At 33.4% G+C, this 12559-nt stretch overlaps 1 protein-coding gene across 1 annotated transcript in view; it reads right to left on the bottom strand.

The window, feature by feature from the left end:
* The window catches only part of CCDC178 (coiled-coil domain containing 178), a 182148-nt gene that overhangs the window by 42898 nt on the left and 126691 nt on the right, over positions 1-12559 (bottom strand). The window contains exon 19 of the mRNA XM_042839033.1: positions 8547-8696. Within this exon, the coding sequence (XP_042694967.1) occupies positions 8547-8696 (150 nt within the window). The remainder of the gene's footprint in view (positions 1-8546; positions 8697-12559) is intronic.

The following is a 12559-nucleotide window of genomic DNA, read 5'->3' as shown; positions in this document are numbered from 1 at the left end:
TCCAATTCAGGAAATTATTTTTAGAATCTGAAAATAAGCATCTTTTCTACTTTTTAATAGGGATAGATAATTTTAATATTTACATGAAGAATTCATTCCAACAGATCCCAAAACCTGGATTTAGCTCCAGTGATTCAGAGGTATCCACACCTGAGAACATGAATTGATGTCCTCCAGCTGCTCCCTAGAGAAAATGTAGGTGACTTCTAACCCAGGTCATTTAATTTTACTCGCTCTTTCCAAACTGGTACCCCAGGAAGATACACAACCAGCATGCAGGAGGAGTTAACTGCAGCTGCAGTTATTTAGATGTGCAGGGTAACTTGAGGATACAGAAAGAAACTTCTGGTCTTCTCTTAGGCCGTATATTCTGCTAGTTTTTAGGAAAAGATTAAATCCACCTAAATCTGCTAGAAATTTTGAAAAACAAGGTTGACTGATATGTAGGGTTGTTCACTAAGAGACAGGAGCATGCAGGAAAGCTGAAATCCCAACAATCACATTACCCAGAATAAAACAGAAAGTTAGCTAAAGGTGGGAACTGACATCTAATTACAGTGCAAATAGAATAAATGTAGTCTCTCTTTTCTATTCGAATTATCAATTCTTTCCCCTTCTTTGTCATTTGTGGATATTCTAAATTAGTGGGCTTTTTTACAGGCTTAATCTAATATCAGATGAGAACAGTTTAACAGGCAAAGTGATTATTTACTGAAGAGGTAGAAATGTTACAAACCAGATCTCTGAGACACCTCAACAACTGTCCAGGTATCTCACCACATCCTCACTGTATCCGGAGAGCAAGAAAAAGGCCTCTTATCCATATGACAGAGGCTGAGTAGGAGCAGGGATACCAGAAGTACATTTCAGCTGGAAGTCCCCTGTCATGCAGTAATGATAGAATCACAGAATAAAATATACTGTGATTCTGTGATGCTCTAAGTTGGAAGAGACCCACAAGGGTCCAACTCCTGCCTCCACACAGGACCACCCAAATTTTAAACCTTATGTCTGTGAGTGTTATCCACGTGCTTCCTGAGCACGGCACTTGGGGCCAGGACCATTGTCCCGGACAATCTGTTCCACACCCACCACTGGTGAAGAACCTTTCCTAACACCCAACACGACCTTTCTTGGTAACATAGGCAAAAGCTTTAACCCTGAGAGTTATGAAGGAACTGTACTCTAACTGCAGAATTATTCTGGGCTTACGTGTTCTCAAGAACAGGAAGACTCAAATTCACATTCCCACTGTCCCGTTTACAACAAAGATGTGAAAGAAGGTATCGCACACCTGGGCAGGCCCAACCCTGAGACCTATGTTACTCAGAGGTTGCTTATTTCAGTATCAGTGATGAAACTACTTTTAGTGTAATCTACCAATATTTATTTCAGACCAGTGTTCTACTGTTAGACAGACACCTTAATGATTTCATCCTTTTGTTTCCTCCAAAACTAATTATTCACAGTGTACGACTGCAGTGAGAAACTGAAACAGACTTAGCCAAGGATAATTTGTAACATGGTCATTCATGCAAGTGTTCTTGGGAAAGGAGGAAATTTCATTTCCAATCATTACTGCAGAGCACTTGAATCTGAGGGAATACAGAGCATTTGCATTGCTGACATTTAAGTGAAGAAGTACTCCGTCTTCCTCTCTAAAAAATATAAAATGCTCTTTCCTGGGGGCATTTGATCCATTGATTTCCAAACATTTTATTTTTAATCAAAACAAACAAACATTATTTGGAAAAGAAATATTTGTTTTCCCCAACCTCCAGCATTTTTTTTTTGTCTCAAGTTCTGAAAAATCTTTGCTTCAGATTAGTCTGAAAATGATTTTGAGAATTCTTTATATTATCTTCTCTTCGTATTAATTTCTAACAAAAATATACTTGCACAGCTTGGCTCTACCAATTGGCAAGACTTTCCTTGTATAATCTTATATTCCAACCTAAGAGTTTTGTCAATTGTACATAATTACAGATAATGAATATGATTTCTGCCCTCAAATGCTACGTCTGCCTCAATCTACTTCATTGGGACAAGTGTCCTTGGGAGTTAGCAAAACAGCAAAGACGCCTGGCTTAAAAAAAATCTATGCTGGCTGGTTGCCTCAGCAACTGACTGCAGCCACTGAAGCGCTGGCTCCCACAGAGGTCCTCGAGCCATACATTCAGAAGACTGGTTCAAAGTACACATAAATGCATGTGGAACTTCACCACAACATTTCATATGAAAATTGTTTCATCAAAACTTTTTCCAGCTAATTCTTGTTGAGACCATTCCTTCTGATTAATGGATTTAATTCCAAGTAGAAGTGCAATACAAAAGTTTCTACCAGTTTCTGGAATAACAGTTTGCATAACAGGGCACATTAATCTTATATGTTAAACTATTAAGAATGTTTTAGCTTTTCAAGCATATAAGTATAGAAAATACAGGCCTAATAAGATTTTAACAAAAGTACCCCTAATAAGGCATTTGAGATGAGTTACAAAGTAGGTGTGCTTTACAATCCTGAAAGATTCTAATAATGCTGTTCATGAGCTAAAAATGAAAGCAAAAGAATGACTTTTATTAAGTTAGAGCATTTTGTTTGTTGTTTGCTGTGTTTTTGTCTGTTATTAAAGGCTCAGTTAAACTATTATGACACTAAATATTTTCAGAAAGTATTTGTAAGATTAAGCTGTAACACTGTGACCTTAATGATGCCCTTAATGTAAGTTTGAAGTTGATGTGAATGAACGTGAGTTTATGTAGCTAATAAGAACGTAAATCTCAATCTATTAATCCATGTGGTTAAAAAATGAATGTGAAGTATATAAAATAAGATATATACATTTTTTGAACTTTTCTTAAGGAAGTTGTTCACTGCTACTCTGCAGTCACTCAGCTTGCCTGCTATAAACGTAAACAAAAGAAAATAACTAAATTTTTTTTAGTTGATTTTGTTTTCAATAATGGAAGATCTTCTGCCTGATTTTGATTAAACGTATCTGTGACAGTAACAATTCTAAAATCACTATTAAACGTTATTAGAAGGAACAAGTATGTAGCATAGATAATGGGTGAAGTCAGCACTGGTACATAGGTTCCCTAATGCAAAACTGCTCGAACACTAAGGTCAGGGTAAGTTTTACTTCCAAAGGCAATTGTTTTGCAAAATCTACACAAAGTTAATTCTCTTGGCTTAATAATATTTTCCTGGATCCTAAAAAATCAACCATGGGACAGAATCTACCTCCTGACCGAACAAGAGGAAGTAGAGAACAGGTCGTTTCTGCACATTATTCATATAGGCACATTAATAGGTATCTATGTGTTAGAAAGAACTGTCAAGTTCAAGGACTGCTAAAAATGTCCATTTCTACTTTGGTAGAGAAGATAGCACAATTTGTCTTCCTATTCTGTTTACTCTATACCAAACGGAGACTGGAATAGGCATACAGATGTGGGGGAAAAATGAAAAGCTCTGTCTTTGATTAAAAAACATTGCTTGGAAAAAGGCTTTTTAATCTTTTCTCCAGCAGCACTAGAGAACACCCAAGTTCTAAAACAAATACCTAAAGGAATTATCAGATTTCTGTATAATTTTTTACGGCAAAATAAAGAGATTTCACTTCCTATAATGACATCCTCTGGAACTTTCTGTTGGAAATAACATTTGAGTCCTACAGACATCCTGTTCCCTGACTATAGTTTGCAAATCTAATCTGACCAGCCATTGATATGGCTGATACATACAGAAAGGAAATGGACTTTCTTTAAATTATTTCAACAACTTTGTTTTGCTGCCAAACCAATAGTATGATTTGATTGCCTGCTTGTATGAATTTTCTTATGGAGTCATCTGAACTTACAGAGTTATTGATTTAAATTTAATTATAATTAATTTGATGCTTACATTGTTTAAATATAATTAGCTCAATGAAAGTTTAGCAAATTTGCATAATAAAAGGCTTAGGGAAGACAAATCTTTTCCTTCTGTTTTTATATGAAGTTGTGTATTCTGAGAACCTATCATGGTGTCAAAATTCTAACATCAGAAAAAAACTCAGGAAAACTGTAAATGACACACTTTTGCTTAAAAGCTATTATTTAGTCTTGTTACATCTGCAAAAGAAAAGAAAAATCAGTTCCATCACTAATTTCTAGTCTTAATCAAAACAGATGTGAAAACTGATTAAACATTTACAGAATAGAAATTCTGATATTTCTTTTATGATAATTTTCTTTCACATTGAATCCTTAATAGGTTTCTTTTTCATTTAAGACTTGTGAGGAAATAGGTATGGAGGTCTGTTTTCTTCATGTAACATTATCAGTGCTTTCATTATTAGTCTTGTGAAGATATGAAACAATCCAAGATCTCCACAGTGAACTGAATAGGCAAAAATACAGTTTAAAGACAGAAATTGTTTTTTTTTGTTTACAAATAATGTTTGTTTTTGTTTTTTGTCATTAAGGTCAGTGAATGGGAACCACAAAATCAAAAGTTAATTGCATAAACTGAAATGCATCAGATTTACTTTATATTCTATTTAGTGATTCAAAACAATGAGAACTTCATTTAAAAAAAAACAAAAAAACCCACAAACCTGTATCCCAGCTGAACAAAATACTAAAGGCAGTAATTTCCAAGAGGGCTCAGAGCCAAACACATACATAAGAAAGACATGAAAATGTTTATATAAAAGCATAAAAGAACTTCACTTCACTTGCATGACTTTTTGTATCAAGCATGCTACAGCAGTCTTTTGATTCTAATATGAAACTATAGTAAGGATCATTGCACTAATGCGTGAGGATTTGTGATAATGTTGCAGAAATTTTACTGTCAAAACTGAACTGCAGTGTAATGACTTTTGTTATCATGGTTTCTAATAACTATTCAGAATGAATTGACCCTACATATGTTTTACTGCAATAATATGTCACTTATCCTGAAAGTAAAAAAAAAAGGAAACGAGAAATCAATAGATTCCTCCCACATCCTCTGTGTAATATGACCTCCTGAACAGAACCTGAATATGAGAGTGAATTTTTACTTAAATTTTAAACTAATAGTAGTTTTCAGGGAGATTTTTTTAAAATGCAGATTACATGAACAAAAATAATTCTTAAAGTTCTGTTAAACAGATTCAAGTAAATAGTTTGTTAGCATATAATGATATATCCCTATATTTTGGAATCAACCCTAATTTCAAGAGATCAAACTGATGCCTACAGTACAATCACTAATTTATTAGCAAAATACAATGGAAGTAAAAGATTTCATTCTTGGGATAGGTATTCCAAGATTGCCCAGAATAAAAAGGATATGGTAAATAACTAGTTTTGGTCATCATGCACACAAGTATTTCTGGCACTAGTTTGCAAACCTGTTAACATTTCCAGAACAAATTCAAAAAAGAACATTTGAAACTTCAACCCTTCCAAGTGAATGTTGATACTGCTAGCTAGCTTTTTGATTTCAGAAGCCCAGCAAAAACGTAAAATCTCATAGAATTTGTCAGAATGGAAGAATTTGTAGTATAATAATAGGGTGAAGAAAACAAAGGCAGAAGCGTACTATACACCTGCAAAAACAAGTGTATAACCAGTGCTACATAGTAACTTAATTAATCACAAGAATTGAAGGAAGCAGAAATTGCAGCAAAGTTGAAACTTGCCCGTGTGTTTTCCATCAGGCTATAATCTCCTATAGCATGATAGGTAGAAATTCAGACAACAGCAGTGGGATATGAAAACCTTGTCTCAGCCACTGCGTCTGAATAGCAGAATTAAAAAAATAATCCTTTCCTCCTCCAATAGCATTCCTTTGCATTCACTATGCAGAAGAGAGTATTATGCTTTCCACGGGCATAGCTCCTCGATTCGGTGGTGTGTATCCTCCCTGTTCATAAGTGCACCTTCCTCAGTACATAGAAGCTTGCAAGATCATGATAAAACACATCATGTTACCAAAGACATTATTTCAGCTATCAAGACAGAGCCTTTTCTGGGACTGAACAAAGCAGCTGCATAGGATCCCAAAGTAAACCTACTTCATTAGTTAAAGCAGTTACTACATCCACTTAAAATATGCCAAACAATTTAATATTAGTAGATTGCTTTTAGCATCAGTATTCATAAAAACTAGCTTCTCATTTTGAGTATAATAATATATAGTAATAATACAGCATATTATAAATAGCATATAAATAGTATAATAATAATATATAATAATATATATATAGGATATTAAGAGAAGAAAGTCCTCAGGATTTAGGAATGGATGAACACACTTCTTGAAGTCTGCACATTGTAATGCAGGTACGTAGTGCAACACCTAGAAAAATCATTACTGTGATACTCCCTCAGAATTGATTTTCCATTGCAGCTGTAATTCACTTAAAAAAAAAAAAAAAAAAAAAAAAAAAAAAAAAAAAAAACTAAGAAGAAAGAACACCTTCTTTTTAAAGGCTCTGTATGTAGTCAGCACCTTCTTTCCCTTTGTCATAACTGCTAAATACACTGTGATAGTGATAGATGTGTTTTGCCTCAATTGCTGGACTAGTTAGTCCCTTAACATAGTGAAGAGTTATCAGAAAGGAAATCACAGTAGTTGTCACTGTAATTCACAAAATTAATATTCTCAATAGAGTTTCTCATCTTCGTATATATATTGCTACTAAATGGTACTGAGGACTGTCAGCCTAAATATTCCCATCACTAATTTCTACCATAAACTAGGTACACATGTTGTAATGCTGCTTATAAGCTTCTATAGAATAGTATCATACTCATAACCATTTTCTTCATAAACAAGATTTTAAAAAGCCAAACAAATGATTATGTGGCAGAGCTGATGAAGCTAGATCCTGTTGGTATTGCAATGCAATTTTGCTATATTTTACTATGTTTATTTTATTGTATTCAAATTGAGAAGGAAAAAAGCAATAATATATGCCAACTCATTTGCGATTTTGTTTGCTTCCATATTACCTCACCGAGATGTATGATAATATCACCCACACTGTGTCCAGAAGAGGTAAACTGCTGAGTGGGAAATCTGTTTCACAAATATTACCAAGAACAATTACATCCAGAAGGCATTCTTATATCCAAAGAAATTAAAAGTCCAGATTACCTAACACAGATATATTTTTCTTTAGAAAGCATTATAGTGAGTAGGCCCTAATTTCGTATTCAGAAAAAATATTTTCAATTCCTTCTATAACCCACTCATGCTAAGAAACATCTCAGTGCTCACAGCTTTGCCTTTAGATCATATTTAGGGAGCATAATTAGCACTCGCTTGGTGATGAGAAATAGAACAGAATTTCTTCAATTATTTATGTTTTGATCTTCAACTTGTTCTCCAATACTCTTATCTCTGGGAATTTATGACTTAAACATATTTTTGTTCTTGAAATATAGAAAGGTGCGTAGTTAACAAGAATACCTTAGAAGGAACAAATTGAAATTCAAAGTATGCTGAATTTCAGTCAGAGATTTACTGAAGTGGTGTGCGGGAAATGAGTAATGGCTGAAGATACAGGTATAGGACATAAGAGGGACTAAGGGGACTAATACAAGTAAAGTACTACTAATAATTTGAACTTCACATTTCATTTATTTATTTGAAAACTTCTTCACTGCATTTTTAGAAAATGAACTGAAATATTAATATTGACAGGATCTGATTCCTGCATCCATGACCAAAGTTAATAAACATTCTTACCTGAAACTGTTGACATTAACCTACAATTTTTGTACATGATTACTTACACGTGTACTAATTTTCAGAAATACAGACATGAAAGACAACCAAGCAATAGTCTGGTTAACATACCTAGATAATATTTTTGATTTAGTTATAGTTAATGCTGATATAGTCGATGCTCATTCTGAGATCTATAGATGCAAAGCAAAGAAAAAAAAGAAAAAACCATTTGAAAATGGTTTTACAACATCTCAATTTATGTTCCACAACACTGTTAAATTTAAACAAAAAGAAGCCCTATTCAAATGTAACTAATTATTCAAGAGAACATACCTCAGCAGTATACCTCCACCATGGAAGTTATCAAACTAGATTTTAAGGTTTTTTTCATTTTCATGTATATGTTTCCTACATTAAACGTTTGCAGTGTCTGATTATAGCTGTTATAAAGCTCACAATTCCCCTGAAAGACTATTTGATAGAAATGCATAATGTTAGGGTGCTGGATACTATGCTGGGTAATACAGTTTTGTACAAAAATAAATACACTCCAGGTTTAAAAAAAAAAAAAAAAAAAAAAAAAAAAAAAAAAAAACCCAGAACTATGGCAATGAATAATTAATACCTTATATAACAGCTCTGTAAAGTAAAAAACAAAACAAAACAGAAAAACAAGCAAGCAAGCAAAGAAGTGAAAATATAAAAAATGCTCAAGAAGAAAAAAAAATACACATGATAGTTGACATATTGCTAGCATATATTCCATAGGCATTATTGATCAAATGCATTTTAAATAGGAAATACGTTAATCGAATGAGTGATGTTAGCACTTTACCTGCTGATGATCTCTAAATGAATCTTCCACCTTGATTCTACTGTCGTAGAGTTGTGTGAGACTTTCTTTACAGTTTAGGTAGCATTTCTGAGACATTTGATATTCCTTAGCTAGCAACAGATTTTCTCTAATAATTTGCTCCAGATTGGCCTAAAGAGAAAAGTAATTGATTACAATCACTACAAAATGCCCTTCTGAGAAACAAAATTACAGTTCACTTCCACAGTTTCTTTGACTCATTCCCTCATGAGCATCTCTAAAATATAGATAAGATTATGGTTTCAGTGAAACCAATAAGAAATCTACAAATGATTTCACAGTGTTTAGAATTTTGCTAAAACACTTATACTGAAATTAATACTATTAAAAATTAAAAATTACTAATTAAAAATTAAAAAAACATTATTTTCTCAGGAAAATAAACCAAAATAAAGTTTTAAAATAGTTACAATAGAAACTACTAGAAAAAAATACTCTTCTACCTTACTACATAAGTCCTCTTTCTGTATAAAAATTATTTTGTCTTAATTACCAAAAGATCCACTATTTTTTTTCACATTTTACTGTTTAAATCTCTTTTTCCATGTTATACAAAAAAGGAGAGAATGCAATAATCACCTTTTTTTTTTTTTTTTTAATAAATAATCGTAAAGTTTCCCAATCATAATTTGATTGACTTGATTTTAAAGTCTAATTTAATTATCAGCCATCATGGTTCGCTACCAGGTGAACTGTTTGGTAAGTGTGCTTCCATAATCAGACGAATTTCCATTGTTTTTCAAAATGATCTCTGAATTTCCTGTAATTATAATCCATGACTTTGCAACAGTTGTAGAATTTTCTAAGGTATTTTATCTAAGTTACACAGACAATCTGATTTAATTTAAAATTGACTTACATCAAGGAATTCTGCTTTCATTTTTATTTTTTCATAAAAACATGCATTTTATGAGAGGGAATCCCAACTGGACTTATCCGTAGTTAGATGAATGAAAATTTCTTCTAGCTTCATAAGTACAAAACAGGATGCCTGATCTCCAGTTTTAAAAATATTTTTTGAGATATGCTTTAAGTGCATATCCCTAAAATGTATTTTTAAAATAGGATAGCGAGTGATGATGATACCACCCATTAGAGAGGAGAGATGCACAAGGAAGATCAATGGGCAAGCTTAATGCTTGTTAAATTTATGTAAGCTGTTGCCTGTTGTATTTGGGAGGTACTTCTGTTAAATTCAGATGCACATAATAAAGTGGAGGAGTACAGGATGGCTTACAATTATGTACAAGTCTGGGCCATCTAATTAAACCAAGATGTCCATATGAAGAATGGTTGCCGTAATCTAAGGCAATATTTCAAAGTCTTATAACACAGAAGTTTAAAAGTTTAGTCTAAAAGTTTCTCAAGTTACAAAAGTATGGTTGAAAACAAGTTGAGTTTTTATGATTTTTATGGACGATTTGTAATGCTATGTGCTATGGAAACCCTTGCTGAAAAGCAGAGCTATCAGAAGAGGTAGAGCAGTTGGAACAATGCCACCATAAGGTGCTCCCTGAATGGAGCCTCTCTGTCCAGCAGGAGAAATGGCAGCCCTCTGATTTGACAGTCAGAAACCACCAAGTAATGGCAATGCCAAAATCCAAAGAAAGAGTTCATAAACCATTGTAGTTGCATTTCTGGTAGGAGAATACTACTCTGGTAGCATTCAGCTGTTACTCTTTTCACTTCCCTGACACTTCTTCCCTTTGATAGAACACTGTGCAAATCAAAAGATACACGTGAGGCAGAAAAGAAATATTGAGCATAAAGAGGTTTAGATTTATTTTCTCAGATCACTGGTTGATGGTTCAAGTCATTATTTATACATGATTACTAAAAGAGCCAGACTCTGTTGCAGCTAGTCAAGCTCTATTTGGAAGGGCAACACAAGCGCATGAGCTGGGACCATTCTAAAAATCACTAATGTTTTAGATACAAATCACCATATGTTATAGATACAATTTTGCCCAGAGCCAAAGAAGACTAAGGACTTTCAATAAAATGCAAGCCTTGCTTTAATATCTTCCCTGATTTATTTTTTTAAAATGTATTGAATTACCGGACTAATAAAGTCCCAGTTCTTCTGGGTTCACAGTGCATAATGCTGAAGAAGTCTCAAGTTTTTTGAGTTTACTCCCGAGAGAGTAATTCGGAGTCTCACTTTTTAAAGACAAAGCTATCCAAGAGAAATGCCTGAACAGATTCACAGCTATCCCACAGAGCTGCTTTGAATTCGGGAGTTCCCAAGACAGTTAGCCTGCTAACAACTCTTACTTTTTTTTTTTTAAATATGCAATGTCTTAATCAAGATACATTTACTTTTCTATCTATATTTATACACATTTTCAGAAAACTTATGCTAGAAAATTGCCATGGTTATGCATTCAAATCTGAAAATTCTTCTGTGCAGAACCGTCACTCTATGTGTCATTAAATACTAAAATGCTATGCCATCTTCCAGAAATCTCAAGCTTTTTTTAAAGCTGATATTTTCATAAACAAATATACAATGACCGATATTAATATACTGACATTCAGTACACAAAACAAGTACTGTTTTCAACATTGACAGCATCTTTGCATACATAAGGAATATTGGGAAGTCAAAGAAAAACTTGTTTCTGGAATATTAACATCAAAACTTGTTTCTGGAATATTAACATCAATACAGTTATTTGCCTCAATATATATATACCTGAGTCTAACCTACTGAAGTCCTACTGTTTTGTTTTGTTTTTTCATATGTAACTTAAAATGATTCAAACATTTTGACATGAAAAAGACATATTTATGAGCACTCCATCTTTATGAGAGAGAGGAACGATCAAACTGCAACCAAATTTGGTATGTTTCCTATTCTAGCAAAACAGGGATATGAATCTCAAGATTTACGATACAGTAAGATAGATATGTAAGTAGGTAATCATTGCATTTGATACACCTCTGGTAGCTGAGCTTCTGAATTTGAAGATTTGCTAACTGGTAACAAGCCCTAAGATTCTTGTCTTTATTCTCTTCGTCAAAATTTGAAACCATATACTACTTATGATATGCCAGTCTTCACCAACAGGTACATTTGAGCTCTTTGGACATTCAGGAACTGATGTGCAAAATACAGAAAAAAATACTTTCTACATTTCTCCATTAAATGAAGTTACTTTCTTCAGTGAGAAAAACAAGTAGAATTCAGAGGAATTTCCTGAAGGCTCTTACATGAAATAAAACTTGAGTCTCAAAAGCAGATAAATCCAGATGAAACCTGAAAATATCATAATAAAAACAAATGAAGGAAGGTATTTCTTTGCATTTTCTGTAGCTAAGGTGTGTGGAGCCTTGTGAATACCGAAAACAGATATTAAAAAGGGACACAAAATATCCACTGTGGATTATTAAATTAAAAAAATTGCAAAAAAAAATGCAACTGAATATCTTAATGTTGGGGAAATATTCAGGAGAGGAGATTACAGCCTTCTTGCCCTCTTGCTATAGACAACCTGGGTAAGTGGTATCAGAGGTGGAATACTGGGTTAGATAAAATGTCTACCTGATCCAACACATACTCTTTTTTCCTCAGTATGTCCTCTTACTCAACATAAAAACTTAGTTTCTATCTTTCTGGAACAGTAGGAAGATGGAACACTTTTCTGTGTGTGCTGAACACAGTGGTTTTCCTGTCTGCCATAACACAAACCCACGCTAAGACAATAGAATACATGGAAGAGAAAAGTAGGAGAGACAAACGTTTCCCCAGACTTAAAAAAAAATAAAATACATAATTGTCAGCATAATGGAAGTTCAGCTGGACAATAAGGAAGGAAATGCAATGCCAAGCAACATGAATTATCAGTCCAGTATTTCAGGAGATATGGAATTCATTGCAACAAAAAGCTCCAAATAAAGATCACTACTAGCCTTGTCCAACTGAGAAAAAACTGGAACAAAAAAAAAAAAAAAAAAAAAAAAAAAAAAAAAAA

The sequence above is a fragment of the Centrocercus urophasianus genome, unplaced genomic scaffold (assembly GCF_019232065.1).
Source record: "Centrocercus urophasianus isolate 14NV4802_14NV808 unplaced genomic scaffold, USGS_Curo_1.0 seq_11, whole genome shotgun sequence".
Lineage (NCBI taxonomy): Eukaryota > Metazoa > Chordata > Aves > Galliformes > Phasianidae > Centrocercus > Centrocercus urophasianus.
This window is presented reverse-complemented; position numbering and strand designations above follow the sequence as displayed.